Source organism: Hydra vulgaris, chromosome 15, assembly GCF_038396675.1.
Source record: "Hydra vulgaris chromosome 15, alternate assembly HydraT2T_AEP".
NCBI lineage: Eukaryota > Metazoa > Cnidaria > Hydrozoa > Anthoathecata > Hydridae > Hydra > Hydra vulgaris.
Genome location: NC_088934.1, coordinates 4,549,842 through 4,568,798, shown reverse-complemented (window position 1 = coordinate 4,568,798; position 18,957 = coordinate 4,549,842). Strand labels below are relative to the sequence as shown.

The following is an 18,957-nucleotide window of genomic DNA, read 5'->3' as shown; positions in this document are numbered from 1 at the left end:
ACAAATTACAGTCAGTTTTCTATGTTAAATACATAAAATATATATCTAATATAAAATAAATCCAATATAAAATAAATAAAAAAATAGTAAACTTAATCAAATCAGTACCAGTTATACTGTGTGAAGTGACTAAAAAACACTTCAGTTCTTTCCAATTGCACTAAAAAATAGCTTTCAGCTCTATCCAATTGCACTAAAAAATAAAACAAAACTTGCTTGGCTAAGTTGCCTAGTTCTTCAGAACCTGAAAAAAAAATAAGTCAAAAACCAAGAACAAACAAACATTTATTTATTAAAACTACTATATTTAAACAAATTAAATTACACAATTAGCAAAATCAATTCTCCTTAGAGGCTAAGAAAATTTTTCAGCTCAAATTTGCTTGCAGACCTTGCTTGTAAAACCATGTAAATAAGAAACACATTTAGAAAAGCCTAGAAACTACTTAAAAATGACATATGCAACATTGAAATTTAGACGTCGACTAGACTAATTATTAGTAGATGTTTTTAAAAAATTCATACAAATTTACAATACTTTGTTCTTCTATATTGCATAAATCCATCATATGATAAATATGAAATGAAAAATGTAACGAATAAGTAAACACAAAGAAAAAGTCATCATATATGAATCGAAAATCAATGCATTGATAGATTATTGTCAATAGCAATAAGGGCATAGAACTTCTATGCCGTTATTGCTATTGACAATAATCTATCAATGCATTGATTTTTGATTCATATATGAATCGAAAATCAATGCATTGATAGATTATTGTCAATAGCAATAAGGGCATATAAGTTCTATGCCCTTATTGCTAATACTGTATATGTTACTGTATATATTATTGCTATTGACATACTTGTATATATTACATATATACAAGTATGAAGAAAATTTAAATAAATGTAGTAGAGATTTCGAAGCTATTCTTGGTTTTCCCCAATGCGTTAGAGCTGTTGATCCCTATTTCAGCCCCTAAAAATCAAGCCATTTCTTATTATAATTATAAAGGGTGGTATTCCATTGTACTTTTTGCCGTTGTAGACTGTAGATGCCGTTTCATTTATACAAGTGTTGGATTGCCTGGTAGAAATAATGACAGCTATATTTTGCAGAATTCTTCTTTGAAAACAATTTTAGAATCAAATCTTTTTGATAAATGTTACAAAGAGCTGGGCGGTTCTCTTGCTCCACTATTTTTGATAAGTGATTCAGCATTTCCTTTAACGCGTCATTTGTTAAAACCGTATCCTGAAAATTTAGAACTTAGTGAAGTTCAAAAAACTACAATAAAATACTTTGCAGAGCTAGAAGAGTAGTTAAAAATGCTTTTGGACGCGTTAAAGCTCGATTCCGTGTCATTTGCAAACGTATGGAATGCGATATTAACTTTGCTACAAGAATTGTTAATGCTTGCGCAACTCTTCACAACATTTGTGAATATTATGACGACATCACGGTGGTTTAGTAATGGACATTTATAATGCGCATGCGTTATATTCTGCTCAAATGTTGGTAAACAATGATGTCCGCAAGTAAACAAAGAATTACTAATAAAGTTGCTAAACTTCAAATTAGATTTATTTGTAGATATTTCTAAATAGTCTATAAGAAATGATATCAAAACAATATTTTAGGTATGGTATGTGTCATCAAAGCTATCATTTAAATAATTTTACAAAGAGAATAGAAGTGGGACTAAAGTGAAACAAAGCTGTTTTTAAGGCGAAGTTTTACTTGTGCTTACATTGTAGTCTATATTCTAAAGTTTTAAATTTTTTAGTGACTACCTTGATTTTTTTTTTTAAATATAAAAGTTCGTGAATTGTTTAAAGCAAAAATCAAAAACCGGTTACTTTTTTTTGTAATAATATAATGCTTTTAAAGATTGGTAAGTTTTCTTTTTATTTGAAGGGTTAAAAATACTGACAGAAATATTATATAGGCTTTAATACTGCCATTTATTTTCTTTAAACCATTTTGCAGTATTGTATCGTATTATTTTTAGTATCTACAATTTTTCTTTTTCTTGGCTGAGCTTTTTTTTGGTATTTTTTTACAGTTGGGTTGTTTTTTATGAAATGCTCATTCATTATGCTTTTTAATCTACGCACTCCTTTCATATAGCAGTAGGTACTCTTCATGCGGTTGATTTCAGCATGAAGACTTTCTCCACCTTGCTCTCCATAAGTACCTAGTCCTACTCCCCATTTTCTAATGAAAGGTAATGCATGGTACTCCAGCAAATGAAGCTTGGGTGTGATTGAAGCGTTTGGCCAGTTTTCACGGAAGTACTTCATGAAATCTTTGATTCGATTTTCTATAACCAATAATATGTATATATATATATATATATATATATATATATATATATATAATATATATATATATATATATATATATATATATATATATATATATATATATATATAACACAATGATTTAAAAAAACAAAGATAAAGATCAAATAACAAAAATAATTTTCTCTATTTATTGTGTTCTGCCAAATTATAACATATGACATACCAAGGTCCTGTTTGTTATCTTCATTGAACTGATTGCAGGAGTTAATAAGCTTGTGACATATTCCAAATTTAGAGAAAAGTACCTTGAAGTTTGTACAAACTTTAATAGTTTCTCTATGTATATCAGTGTCGTTGAACCCAAGTTCAACTACAAGGTTCGGTATAGAGTTGTAAAGTTCAAGGATACTTATCTCCTAATTTAATATATGAAATAATTGTGAAATATGTATTATATGTAGTAACTGTTGTTAATTATGTATCTAGTTATGTCTAATGATGTTAGTATTAGCTATCTATTCCACTTAAACACAGACACACACACATATATACTTATACTGTATTATACATTTAAATTTAAGTAAACTTTGTTTTTGGTAAAGAGTAGATTTTATAAATTTAGGAAATATATATTAGATATTATTTTACCTTTAACATTTTGTTAACATGTTTGAGACATTTTTTGTTTTATTACATGTAGAGCAGCATCTTCAATATTTCTTGGTATAACGCTTGTTGAATCCAATGCAAATATATCTGAAAAGTTTATTTGTGAAGTTGATGACGATGATATTGATAATGTTGTTAAACTTGATATCGGAGTTGTCTGACAAGTTTTTTGATGTTTCTTTTGTTCTGACAGTTGTTTGACTTTAAACAATCTACCACAACCTTGCTTGCATACTTCTTGCAAATTTTCTATCATTTCAATGACATTGGTTGATGAAATTAACCCATCACTTGGAATTGAAAAGGAACATTTAGGGCATTTTGTTTTTGATATTAGTTTGCCAATGATAAGTGGTAATAGACATGGTGCACAGAATGAATGAAGACAGTTTTTTATAATAATTGGTTTATGCATAATTTCGTTGCAAATAGTACACACACAAAGATGCACATGAGGGTTTAAAGTGAAGTTAATATCTTGCAGTTTAAGATTAAATTTTGTTTGAGGTAAAAGTTTAGATTGTATGTTATTTATTTTGTGTCTGGTCCAAATATTTTCACTATAACTAATACTTAAAGGTCTTCCACTTATCTTTTTCTTTTTTTTTTCTTCCTTTATTGGCTTTAAAGCAAACACATTCAGTTACATTGCAATTTTCAGGCCAAGATCGTAATTTTAGTTCAGTGTTTGAACCTTTTTCAATATTTCTTAATATTGAAAAGCATCTATAACACATTTTTTGAGGATGCTTATTTGGGTGGTCCTTATCAATTCGGATAAAAAAACAAAATTCTATCTAACAATATGTTTTGTTAAAAGAACACTATCATTATCTAGACTTTCTCCACATATTCTGCATGATGTTTTTAGTTTTGTTTCATGTGACTCATTTTTACGTGTTTTTTTATTGCTAAAATATAAGATTTGATGTACAAAATTTTTAAACTTAAAAAAGTAACCGGACACTAATTTTTTTTTTATTATAAAGTTAAAACCATCTTTTTTTTAAAAATATATAGCTTTAAATCATAAAAATTCTAATAAATGCTTAATTATTATGTTTTAGTAGTAAGGTTGACCATAAAATTATTTTCGACTTTCCTGCGTATTTTGTCACATAAAAATTAATAAGTTAAGTATTTCAAATAAAATATGTTTTCCTTGGCCACACATTTTATCAGTTTATAGTTTATATCTGATTAATACATCTTCAAAGCAACGATATGACCTTTTTTTATTAGGTTAGGGTAAAAGACCATTACAAAAAAAAAAAATCAAAATTACGATGTTGTTGTTTTTAAAGTAACGCATGCGCATAATAAATGTCCGCAAATGCCTTAAATTAAACCACCGTGACATAATTATAATAGAATGGCTTACGCATGATCATGATGACAGTGTGGCTCAACCCAATACATTTTCTACTGCTGGGAACAATGGACCAGGAAAAAATGTTTGTGACTCAGTTGCTAAATACCTTTATGAAAGGGACAAATAAAGTAGTAATGTTTTTTTATTATTTAAAGCTTTAGTTGTAATATGGTTATGTATTTATTTGAACTAAACTTTCTTTACTTGAGTTTATCAAATGTGTCTAAATAAATAAATTTTAAATATGTATGAACACAAAATGAGAATAGTTTTAAATGGTCGTGGATAGCTTATTAATGTATAATATGTTTATTCAGCACTATACCACTGACGGACTACTATTCTGTGTCATCAAAAGCGACTAAAGGAGATATGACCTATCCATAAAAGCCAAGCTTTATAAGAAACGGGATAACAAAATTCCAACGTCACCTTTTGTATGGCGGGTGTTTTGGGTTGGGTTTCTATTGTCGAAACTTGAGCTAGCTGGATCCTCAGCGTTATTTGCATTTAGTTTTACCTCTCGTAAAATAATAAAGATTAAAAATTAATAAATTATATAAAAAATGTTTATATACAAAACTGTCACTGATTTTTATTCGAGTTTTAGTTAACGTTTGTTTTTCTTTTATGTACCGTCAAGCCAATTTTATATGTGAACGCTACAAGGAACATTATGTAGAACATTTTATTTAAATGTTCTACATAATGTTCCTTGTAGTGAACTTCTTATTTAAATGCACTTCAGTGGTGCTCTGTGTCAAGACCGTTAGGTCTTCTTGGGGCACCTAAATAGCAAAATTATAGAAATAAAATCTACCGTATTTCAAAATGCTTTTAAATTTAATACTTTTTAAATTATGATAATTACGCGTTATTTATCACGCAACCAAAAAAGTTCGTGCGGTTTTGCAGATCCATAAATAAATACACATAAAAACAGTTTTAATAAAGTTTATTCTGAAAAATAGTCTCCTTCAGCAAGAATAACTTTCTCCCATCGTGAAACAAGCTGGTATATTCCATTTTTATAAAAGTCTTGAGTTTGGTAGCTCAAAAATTGAATTAACTCATTTTCGAGATCTCCTTTATTTCGAAACTGTCGATTCCTCGTATGATTATCCAGGGCCAAAAATAGGTGATAGTCGCTTGGCGCAAAGTCTGGTAAATACGGAGGGTGATGTAGAATCTCCCATTGTAAACGTGCTAGTCAACATCCGGTCAAAAAATGGCACTAAATTGTGGCGGGAAAGCATTGAAGAACAAATGGTTAAGCGCTGTAGCTTGTTTGTTTCACTGAATTCATAAGGTACCCATTTGCTCAACTTCCAACGTTTTCCAAGTTGGTGCAAATGTAAACGAATAGTTTCATCATTCACATTAAATCTTTAGGCAAGGTCCTGACATGTTTGACTGGAGTCCTGCTCGATTGTCAGCTTGATATCCTCGTTGTTTACGATGGATGGTCTTCCAGATCTTGGTTCATCTTCAAGGTTTTCATTTCCAGAAGAAAATTTTTTAAACCACTTTTGACCCGTCCGTTCTGCTATGGTACCTTTTCCAAAAGCAGCGCATATCTTACGACAAGTTTCTGCAGCTTTGGTCCAAAGTTTGAACTCATAAAGTAAACAGGCGTGAATTATCGCATCTGACACAGCCATACTCCACTTAAGACTTTTAAATTTAAAACGCACTAATAAAACTTATGAAACACACTGATTGATTCTCCTTAAAACAAGCTTTAATTTATATGCAAAATCATCCCCCTACCACAACCAGAAATCTTAATACATTTCTTAGAAATAGGCAATTAGGATAAACCGCACGAACTTTTTTGGTTGCCTGATATTTGAACATTATATTACACAAAGTAAGGTTGTTCTCCCAAATACATGACTTTTTTCACTTTTTTTTTTCTCGAAAATATCTTTATTAAAGATGTGATATTTTCGTAAGTCTTGTATTTAATTTGATTATCATTATACACTCCATTAAAGCTATTTGAACTCGGGTTGTTCGTCGTAAACAAAAACTTACGAAAATTTCGCGTTTTTATTTTTCCGTATTTCAAGTTGGTATTGCGGAAGTTGTATTTGCGCAAGTTCACCTTCCGTAACGCATTATACGAAAAAAATAGATAATAATTATTCCATAATAACCCTTTACAAAAAAAAACTTGCGAAACAAATCATTTCAGAAAATTTTTTTTTTTTTTAAACATCTTTGCTTCCAACAAGGCTGCAAGCAACCACTAATTAAAGTTGGAAGTTACTGGAGGAGAAAAGATGAAGATTGTAGAGCAAGATAACGATTGACGGACGACTTAAAGGATTACAAGTTATATGAATCAGGAAAGCATGATGAAGGAAGCGAATTCCAAAGAACTGATGTTCGAGGATAAAAGCTAGACGAAGAAGCGTTTTTGGAGCACTTAGGAACAGTCACAGAAAAAGGGTGAGACTTAATTGAATGACGAGTAACACGAGAATAAAATTTAGTAGATGGTAAAAGAGACGCTAGCTCTTTAGAGCAGTGCCCATTATAGTATTTGTAGAAAAGAAAAAGAGAACAACATTATGACATTGTGATAATGGTTGGAGGTTGGCTGCAAGAGCAGCTCCAACAATGTTTACAATGCGTTTTTGCACCTTGTCTAAAAGAGAAAGGGTATCATCCGCCCCAGATATGGCAACAGTATTCCATACAAGGCCGGATTTGAGATTTTTAGAGATAGAGAATAGAATCCAAAATAAAAAAATGTCGAGCTCTATAAAGTGATACAACCTTAGCAGATGCTAATTTTGCAACTGATTTGATATATGGTTTCCAAGAAAGATTTATAAATATAGAAAGATCTAAACTATTGCGATAACGATTGGCTGAAAAAAAATTGAGTCTTATCTGTATTGAAGTTCACCAGCCACTGTGAGCCCCATGCTGTAGCAGAAGTGAGATCCTTTTCAAGGTCAAATGCCCCCTCCAAACAATCAGAGGGTGTTGGTTTCTTATCATGACAAGAATAAATGGTTGAATAATCAGCAAACAATGCCACCTTAGATGTGAGAATATCTGGAAGATCGTTAATGTAAATTAAAAAGAGTATAGGGCCAATACACCATAAGAAGAATGCTTATTGAGAATACCAGCATGCCAAACTTTCAAAAGCTTTTAAAATGTCAAGAGCGATGGTCTTAACCTCTCCACCTTTATCCAATGCACGATAAAACCTATCGGTTATTACTGTTAGCAAATCAGCTGTAGAACGAGAAGCTCGAAATATATATTGATGGTCAGAAAGTAAGTTATTAGATTCAAGATGAGAAATTAAGTGTTTGTTAATTAAAGATTCAAAAACTTTGCTTATAATAGGAAGAAGACTAATGGGACGGTCGCTAGACGAATCAGATCGCTCTCCAGAATTTTTGAAGATAGGGATAACAAATGCTACTTTCCAGCAGGCTGGAAAAAAAAAGACTCTGATAAACACTACTGCAAGGTTATAACAGGAATGTTGTCAGGGCCACAAGCTGTAGAAGAGTCTTGGCAGAAAATCGCTTTAGATACATTTTTAAATTTGTTGAAGAACTTGACTCAAAGTATAGATAGTACTCAGAACACTGTTTAATAGCCTAAGCAATTGCTTCATTACTTTTAATAAACCCTTAGTAATACTTAAAATAATGCCTTAAGAATACTTGCGAAACAGATCCTTACGGAAGGAGCGTTTCGAAATGTGCGCTTACGGAATAGACTCGAAAGCATTCATTAAATTGTTATACAAAAAAATGTTATTATTTATTATTTAAATAAAATAATGTTGTTGAATAATTCTTCAATAGTTTTTACGTATCTATCTATCTATCTATCTATCTATATATATATATATATATATTTATATATATATATATATATATATATATATATATATATATATATATATATATATATATACACAGTATTGGACAAAACATTTGCAACCAACATCGAACTATGCAAAAAAGTGTTCCTAATTTTGCATGTCTTAAAAACAAAACGAACTATACTACTACTGCAAACAGTTCAGGAGTCTGGAGTCATAGCATGCCATGACATGAGCAATCAGCTGACAGGTGAGAGCACACAGGCAGAATTTCGTTGACAAGTGCCATTTTGCAGCGGACAAAACAGGTGCAACTTTTTTGGTTTGTTTCATTTTCTTAAGTCTGGTCCGTTTTAATGTCACGGAAGTTTTTTAATAATTAAAGGAAGTATTCAGAAGTTTCCAGAAGTTTCCAGAAGTATGCAGAAGCTTTCAGAAGTTTCCAGAAGAAGCATCTGGAAGCATCCAGTAGCATCCAGATATATCCAGAAACATTCAGAAGCTTCCGGACGCATCCAGAAGCTTCCAGAAGCATCGAAAAGAAGCATCTAGAATCTTCCAGAACAGGTTCACACAGGTTCATTTTACTATATAAGAGACATGTAAATCGACATGTAATTCAGTCAGAATATGGAAGTCAATCAGTCAGTATTTTCAAGACAGTTTATCGAAGTGAGTTTTATCAAAGTGTTTTATCAAAGAACATCAATACAAGAAGTGAAATACAACAAGTGTTTCATTACATCAATACAGTCCACATCCAACCAAGACGTTGTGTTCCACAGAGCATTATTGTATCATCACAAGGTCAATGTAACACGGTAAGCCTTGAGACGCGTGATTATTTATTTTTATTATTTTTATGACTTCAAGTGCAAAAATGGCTCCCGACAGTCTTGGATTGGAACTAAGAAAGAAAATTATTGGCGATTACGTAAGTGGAATGTCACAAGAAAGTGTTTGTGATAAATATCGCGTGAAAAAATGGACCGTATCAAGACTATGTTCCAAATATTGTTCTACGGGGAAGTTGGCAGCAGATAACAAAGGTGGAAGACCGCGTTCCACCACTTCTAGAGAGGATTCTATGATCGTCAGATCCGTCAAGAAGGATCCCTGGATATCATCAGTTGAGATACAAAAGCAATTAGAGCTGCCTGTATCGGACCGAACAATCAGACGACGTGCTGTTGATCTCGACGCCCAGCAAAGAAACCGCTGATTTCACTAAAAAACCAGAAGAAAAGACTCCTGTTTGCTACATCTCATATTGACTGGAATGTCCAGAAATGGTGAACTGTCCTGTTCAGTGATGAATCGAAGTTCAACATCATTGGGAGCGATGGCATTTGCCGTGTACGTCGACCGGCCCAAAAACGCCTCGATTTACGTTACTGCCATAAGACCGTGAAGCATGGTGGAGGCAATGTAATGGTCTGCGGGTGTTTTTCTGCTAACAGTCTAGGTCCAATACATCGAAACGATGGAATAATGGACCGTTACATGTATAAAAATATCCTGAAAGATGTTATGTTACCTCATGCTGAATGGAATATGCCAATAAAATGGATTTTTCAGCAAGACAACGATCCGAAACACACTGCAAAAGTAGTCAAGCAGTGGTTTCAAGACAACCACCTATCGGTGATGGATTGGTCGTCTTAATCTCCGGATCTCAAACCTATCGAGAACCTGTGGGAGATCGTCAACCGCAGAATTAATCGTGAAGGTGTTCGTAATAAGGATCAACTGTTTGAACAAATCCAAAAGGCCTGGGCAGCGATTCCACAAAGTTTCATTGATCGAATCTATGCCTCGAAGATGCAAGGCTGTGATTGACAACAAGGGATTCGCCACGAAATATTGATAGCGAAATACAGCTTGGTCAACATTTTGTCGAGTTGCACTTGTTTTGTCCAGAAGGAAATCAACTTTTTTAAATACTTTTGATTAATTTATTATTTTTCGTGTACAAATAATGAACTTTGTGATGAATAAAACTTGAAGAACTTTGTCTCAAAACAGTTACATAGTTATTTCTCTAAATTGAAAAAATGCAGCACTTTTATATAAAGAAACTAAATTAGCATTACTTGGTTGCACTCGTTTTGGCCGATACTGTATATATATATATATATACATATATATATATATATATATTTATATATATATATATGTATATATATATATATATATATATATATATATATATATATATATATATATATATGTATATATATATGTATATATATGTGCATATATATTCATATATATATGTATATATATATTTATATATGTATATATATATATATTTATATATATATATATATATATATATATATATATATATATATATATATATATATATATATATATATATATATATATATACAGTGACCTAGAAAGGTTAAGAAAGTGAAGACGGGGGAGACGGTGCTGAAACAGAAATTAAGGGGGTCTAACGCAGCTAAAATTTAAATAGAAAAAACTGAAACTTTGAGTAACTAACTACAGCTCTTACACTTTCAGCGCTTGTATAGTCCTGATGAGCTTCTATGCTAAAATTGTTTCCATGGATAAAGACCCGGGGAAGGGTTGCATTGTACGTGCCCGTATTTTGCTGCGAAACCTTGCAACTAAATTTTTATTGCTCTCCAAAATAGCTAAAGATTTAACACTTTTCAGCAGTTGTATAGTCCCAGTAACGTCGGGATGTTGAAAATTAAAACATTATCAGGGCCAACGACACAAGGGGCAACAAATACCCTTCCCACCCTAACTTTTTTTTTTTTTATATAAAGGAAAATATTTTAGAAAAAATTATTGAAAAGAATGTCTTTAAAGTTTTTTTAAATTTAATTGTTGTTATTGAGGTAATAAAAAGCGAAAACGCATATAACAGAGCACCTCAAAAATAAAAAAATTGAAACTGACTAAACATAAAATTATTCTATTTGAAAACAAGTGAGAGCTATTTTTAAGCATTTTATTACATAATTAAGTTTTAGCATTCATCACTTAAATTAGGTCTTTTTTTTGATTTCAACATAGGCATTGTTTCCCGATTACGCAAATGCATTCGTATGTTAACGTTGTTCAAGCTATCTTCTTGATTTAATTTTTATTCATTAGATGACACTCTAAAAAGTATATTTTATGAAAGTCTTAATTTTTTTATTAAAAGTTTAAAACTGAAACTTATCAATATCATAAAAATAATTAGTATTTTAATTACTTAGTTAATTATACGTATTTGATTCATAAAACGTAATTAAATATATTTATTATGCCGCGTTTCGTTTTTTCCATTAAGAACTGTTTCACAAGTTGCGGTGCGAAAGAGTTTCGTTTCGAAAGAAATTTGGTTTCTTATCATTATTTTTAAAAATAATACCTTAAAATGTTTATATGTTGCAATACTGAAAATAAAATTTCATTTCAAACGTTTTGGTACAAAAAAACTTTATTTTTTACAATTGAAGGGCTTATTGTGAAGCAATGACAATCCACACTTTTTAAAAAAATGAGTTATAATCATTTTTATAACCATAAATAGTATAACGCAATTTTTATTTACTTTTTTTGTCCAATATATAATATCCATTAGTATTTTTATGATGTATAAATTTGAGAGAATGATGGGTAAGCACTGATTTTATAGATTTAAATAAAAGTCATTTTTCTCAAATATTTGTTTTTGTGGCTTGTCATGGTTTCACAATAAGCTCTTCAATTATATCCGTTTGGCCAACAAAATTTTTTTATAGACTTCAAAACGTCGTTTAGCGAAAGAGCTCATTTCGCAAGTGCGACTTCCGTAAGCGCTCCTTTTGTATGTAGCAAAGTAGTTTTATTTCGTAATTCAACTTGCGAAAGGCTACATTTCGTAAGTAGCATTTGCGAAATGAACATCGACGGTTTTTTTGTTTCGTAAAATTTGGTACGAAAAAAAAAATTTCTGATTCTCAATATCCTTCCGAAAGAATTTTATTTTTCCGGAATTGTACGAAATCTTACGGTTAACAACTTTAATTTGAACTATCTTTTTTTCAATATTCTTCTGAATGTATTTCTTAGGAAGAAATCCGAGCTTTATATATATATATATATATATATATATATATATATATATATATATATATATATATATATATATATATATATATATATATATATATATATATATATATATATATATATATATATATATATATATATATATATATATATATATATATATATATAAATTTTTTTTTTTTGCTTTTAGCATATTGAAGATGATTTACGACAGTTTTTAAAACTAGGTTTTTTCATCAACAGTCTTGGAAAAGTTACAGATAATTCGAACCAATTTAAACTCTCATAACTGATTACAGCTAATCTCTACCAAATTATAAGAAATTACTGCAGAATCATATTATACCAATTTGGTTACTTTTGATAAGATTATGTTTTTAGGACAGCGAGTCTGTAAAATTGAATGAAATGTTTCGTTTGGGTGTGACCGTGAAAACATTTTTATAACAAATCATCATCAACTAAACCTCTTAAGGTATCTTTAAAAGAAAAGGAATAAAATAAATTTTTGAGCAAAAATTTATTTAAACCTTTTAGTTTATCTAGTCACCACTCGTACCAGGAATCCCTTGGACATATAAATGACAAATATTATTACAAAATTTGCGCTGTGCCACGATTCTGCCCCTCCAGCATTTTTCGTTGCATAAATGTTGTTGGTATTATTTCTTATTTCAATGCCATTTAATTCTGCATGTAGTAAATTGCGTTATTCATTAAATTTCCATATAAAGAGTTTATCATTCCTTTACAAATTTATACTAGTTTATCGCAAACGTGTACCAAGTCGCTTCTGCACATGCCCAATGCGTTCCAATTTATTGGTTGAATGGTATATTTTTCGTATGAATTAGCTTCTTCAACTGCTATAAAGGATAAAATTACACCGTGCACTTGGTATCGTGATAAATTAAATTGCATTTTTTAATTAATATTTACGCTATAAAAGAAAAACCACATAAACATCTCAAACTTTAATTTTTGTGGAGACAAGGCATCAACACTGATGGATTTATATACAGTATTTCGTAAGGGTTATCTGAAGCCTGTATTAAAATACATTTTATTGACAAAAATATTTCAAAAATTGTATTAAAATAGCTTGAAGGCGGTATAAAAACAATTGTATAAAGAAACTCCAAATAGTCTTAAAGCGTTTAAAAAATCCAGTACTAACCTTCAAAATTAAGTAAGGCAAAATATTTAATAATGATAAGAAATATGTAAAAAATAAACGCGTGAAGGATAATGACGATATATTGTTCTTATTTAGTGATTTCTATCCATCTCAAGAAGCCGCAACACATTAAATAAAGCCAGAAAATTGAAGAGATAATCTCAATTTTTACGTAACAGAGTTTTAAAGTTTAGCACCAACATTGTTTAGAGTTTTACATATAATTCCTTTAATAAGCTCTTTGCATATTTTATATATACTGTACCACAAGACTTTGGCGTTCGGCTGTTGTACTATTAAAATTAGCAAATTCTTTCTTAGTCCATTAAAGACTAAAATTTTAAGATAACTCTTAAAACAATTAAAAAGTGTATGATTTTTTCTTGCAATGGGTTTATAAATTGGTCATACCATTTAGATCTGCGACGGTTTGTATAGGATAGAAAGAGGGTAACTATTATATCATAGATATGTATGTAAGGCTAGTTTCAGAAATCAGGTTTAACTAAGTCCAATTTCAAAGCCATCTCAAAGTCTATGCAACTTTATAACACTATTTTTATCTTGTTGGCTTTACGACTTCTACATTAGATACTAATCAAGTTTGAAACATGCTTAAAAATAATACAAGCCTAAAAGATTATGATGGTGACGTCACACACTATCAGACAGTTCTCTTAAACACCAACTCTAGTTTGAATTTGCTTTAGCTCTTGACCAATGAATAATGTACCTTATGTCTATTATTTTTGCCTTAAATACTAATCCATTACAAGAGTACAGCTTCTAAAAGTTATAACGTTTACTTTAGTTATTGCAGGTAATGGAGTGAAGCAGAGAGGTACAGATAACAAGAAAGCAGGTACAACAAATGGCACTAGAACAAGAGCAACAATAAACAAAATGACAGGCATAATAAAAAACGAAACAACAATTACAGACGCAACGGACAACCACAGAAATAAGCTGAGCGTGGTAGTAATAACCAAAGGAGTTCCTGATGTTGTCTAGCTTGCTTCTAGGTATGCTTATTCTTTGACAGTTGCTAGACCACACAAAAAATACAAAACATGAATCATTAGGCTCATATAGTTTCCTACACTTAGAGCGTACTGACAGAAACCCTAAAAAATCTATAGTAGCATTACGTTGATGTTGAAATTAGGAGCAAACGTGTTCACAATTCTATGTGTTAAATGTTTCAGCTATTGCCAAACTCTAAAACATATTAGGTTCACCTAAACTATGTACTTAAGACTTAATTAATAAGCTGGAGTCTAGCTGTGGTATCTCACTAATTTATTTTCTTTTGTTTTTTAAACCTCTTAGGGTTTACTTGGCATGAATCTTTCACGCAAAGCGAGACCGGAATCATCAGCACCAATTATTTTGGATGCGTGATCTTTATAGCAATATCAAACGGTCTAATCGTAGATGCAGTTTAAATATTTTTGCAGACAAATTATAAATAAAAACAAAAAACAAAAGTTTGATGCTTAAAATAGGGGTTTCTGAATATAACAAAGTAGGCCAAATTCGTTTTACCTCAATTATTAGCGGTAAGCCTTAAATGGTTTAGCGGCTTTTATTTTAAATCTAGAAGTGCTTACAAAGTTCTGCAAAAAGATATCAGACGCAATATTCGCTAAAGCTTCAGCTTCTTTCGAAGAAGAAATAAGCTGGGCTTTGATTAATTATAGCTTCTCAGCCAACATGTTCTAGAATCTCGGTAACAAGTTTCAAATATTTCTCTACATTGTTAACGCAGAAGTCTATAAGACTGTAGTCAACAAATTTGGCAATCATCATATGTTACTCATAGATATAAGGCAATACCTTACTACGGTATATCCTAATATCCAATGCCGGAGCAAAGAGGGTGTGTGTAGGAGGAAGGGGGGGGAATGGAAGGGGAGGAGGGGTTGAGACAGCCTCTCCTCTCCATTAATGAATTTTTCTTTCATTTAATCGGCAAATGTAGACCTTTTAGACAAGTCAGTTGGTGAATGTAGATAGTCAGTCGGCAAGTTTCAAAAAACGAGGATCTTTCTTTTTTTTTTCAGTCAGCAAAAAATGTATTGACACTCCCCTAATGTGAGACATTACACCTACTCACGCCGGCCCTGCTTATATCTGTGACATAGTCTGATATGAGCTAATAGACTTTAGCAGATTATGCTTCAGCATTTATTTTAGGTTTTAAATGAAACAGTAGGCTTATCCCTGCAGTATTGATTTAAGGCTTAAAGGTTTTGAATCGGAGCAAGTAAATAGTTTTTATTTTGATGAAAGCTCTGTAATGAATCTTTATCTTGCCAGTGTTTTTGTAGTCAATATTTATACAAAATAAATTCTTGTATATTAGTTTTACTTGCTACTTATTTCTTATTTAATAATAATTTTTCTTTTGTTTTAAATATCTTATTGCACCAATGCATTTTAAAGTTATTTAAAAATACCTAAAAACTATAAGTTATCAAAAACCCTATAAACTACTTCTTATTTCATCTTAATACTATATTAAAAAGAAAAAAAAAAAAAATTAAACACAAAACGTCTTAAGTTTTTGTACTGGAATATAAAAAAATCAAGACACAATATGTCTTAGGGGTCGTACATAAAATGCGGTGATAATCCGTGAAATAATTTGTGCCAGTGAAAATCCATGATCAAAATTGTGACTGGCAGCCACAATGTTTTTTACGGATTTAATACTGTCTAAGATGACTTCCGGTCTCATGTTCCCGGCATTTTCTGTTACCGTTCACTTATACCTTTTGAAGTATCGCTAGTATGGTATATTAGGAATCGAGATACAAATATGACTGATCGTGATGAAAACGCTCCTCCAAGGACAACGTTATTTGTAAGAAATCTACCATTTGATATAAATGCTCAAAAACTAGAAGAGGAGTTTTCGAAGTTTGGACCTATTAAGAAAGCTTTTGTTGTTAAGGATAAAGGTAGAAAGAATTTAAAATTATATTAGTAAATTTATTTTTCAATACTCAACCTACACAAACAAATTATTTACAATATAGAAAAAAAAAATTATAATGCTATTTTTGCGAATGAAAAATGCAAATAGTATAAAACTAATTCAAAGCTGAGATCTTGAAGCTACTCACCTCTTTTTTTATTGTTTCTAATGGTGAGACAATGGAATTAGGGCAAAATATTGTTAAGCTGAGAAACAAAAAAGTCTCTTTTTTAAATAATTTTATTCCAGTGGATTATTTATAAATAAATTTCTTGAATGTCTGATTCAGATGTTTTTAATTTGAAAAAAAAAATTGCTTTCTTGGATAAAAATATTGTTTGATCAACAAACGGTAAAGGACTCTTTACGTTTTAACTTCTTATGATGACCTGGTTATTTTGCATAAAGCTATAGAAACATACAGCTGCTGCAATGTTATGTATTGATGTATGCTTTTTACATTTGACTGCTTAATCAAAGTTAATTTATCTGGTAAGAATAAAAGAGCAGTAAAATGTTTAACTATTAGAATAATTTTATTTTATTAATAAAATTTTTAATATGTTTCAATAAAAGTTGAATAAGTCAGTATTATTTGCAAATAACTTGACGCCTCTCAAGTTTGTTCTTCGTGAATCCAAGGTTCTTTAAAACCAACCAATTCATGTCTCCTATAAATGATGACAGATTAGAAGTAATTGGATTTTTGTATTGCTTTTGAATATTTGGCTTGCTAATATTTTGTTTAGTGTCAGAGTTAAACATCTTATTAGCAACACTTTCTCTAACTTCTAGCAACAGTTCTTCCTCAGCAATGAAGAAAATAACTGTTCTCTGGTCATGGTAGTATCACGTCAATGCATGCTTGGTCTTTTAATTTTATAATTTTCTATATATCTGATTGGTTGTAAATCTCAGTAGCTGTACATGCAAAAGAAGCTTTTAAAATCCTAAAACTATAAATAACACCAACAAACTCAGAAAAAAACATTAAAAGATAACATTTTTAGAATCAGAATATGTCAACATACCCATAAGTTGCTATCTGTATGTTTGTGTTCTGTCTAAATCTCTGGCGTGGTGTTCATTCACCTGTAAGTTGCTATCTGTATGTTTGTGTCCTGTCTGTTTATGTTTATTTGTATGTCTGAACCTCTGGCACGGTGTTAACTCACTCGTAAGTTACTTCATGTATGTATGTGTTCTGTATAAATGCTTAAATGTTCTGTTTAATTGGTTAAGTATGTTTTGATGCAGTGTGAGCTCATTAACTAACTTAACACTCAAATTATTAAACCTATGCTCACCCTTATCTCTAGTATTTTGTTGGGTGTAATATTTTTCCTAAAGCATTTTTAAAATATCATGCCCGATTTTTTAAGGTGCAGGAAGTAGTTAATTACTCCAAGGCAGCTCAGGTTCAGGATCATCACGATCACCCTGCTACTAGTATTATGTAACCCAGTACTACCTGCCCCAAGCCCTGCTGCCTTATAATGTTTGCTTATTTAGGCAAAGGCTAAGAGAAACAAACTCTGCTTGTAAATCTTCTGCCAGCTACTGTCTTGTAGGAGGCCTCCTAAGCAAAGACTTTAGGGGTAAGCAGAATAATTCAGTTGACCAACCTTGAATTCCTTCTTCATCTATTAGGCTGGCATAGATGTAAACCTGTGTTGCATTGTTTTCTGCCTGGGATGATGAATGCTGGATCTTCTTGACACTTCTCATAGGTTTTTGCCTGTGCCTCCTTGATAGTGGCTATGCAACTCTTCTTGTTATCTCCTAATGAGGGTACAGCTCTAAAACTCAATTTAATGGTTCCGAGACAGGCTAGTAGTAAGGTTTCCCAAACTCTATAGTTGCTCTCAGACAGGCTGATTCCATTAACAGCTACAAAATACCTTAAGGGGTATACATATGCATCAATTCACCTATTTGTCATAAATCAGGTTCCAATCTTTTGACCATTCTTTTATGTGCTTCTGCTTAGCACCTCTTCACTCTATCACCTTTCTCTTTTTTCTTTATTGTTCTCCTTCTTTCTAAGACTAAACTCTTTTAGATACAATTTTTGATCAAATTGACCATGCCCTCTCTCTTTACCCCTCTGCCAATATTTTTGTTACTGGTGACTTAAATGCTCATCACACTGAATGACTTCGCTCTAATGCCACTGACCCTTCTGGCACTAAAGCCATAACTTCTGCATTTCTCAATCTCTTACTCAAATAGTTAACTTTGTGACTCGTTTCCCTGATAACCCTAATCTTTTACCTTCACTCCTTGATTTATGTTTTGTCTCTGATCCTACCTTGTTTTCAGTTTTGTGTTCAGTTTCTCCTTTTCCTCCCTTAAGTGGTTCTGACCATGCAATGATCTCTTTAAATCTTTCATCTCGTCCTTTTCGGACTCACCGTATCATTGCACTACTTACTACTACCCTAAAGCTGATTGGGATTCTTTTCGTGATTTTTTTCATGATGGTCATTGGGCTGATGTCTTTTTGAAAAGAA

General features: G+C 31.2%; 1 protein-coding gene across 1 annotated transcript in view; it reads left to right on the top strand.

The window, feature by feature from the left end:
- The first annotated feature begins 16,155 nt into the window (after nucleotides 1-16,155).
- LOC136092221 (RNA-binding protein 28-like) overlaps nucleotides 16,156-18,957 on the top strand; it is a 35,348-nt gene continuing 32,546 nt past the window's right edge. The window contains exon 1 of the mRNA XM_065819982.1: nucleotides 16,156-16,427. Coding sequence (XP_065676054.1) covers nucleotides 16,286-16,427 — 142 coding nt within the window. The 5' untranslated portion in view covers nucleotides 16,156-16,285. The remainder of the gene's footprint in view (nucleotides 16,428-18,957) is intronic.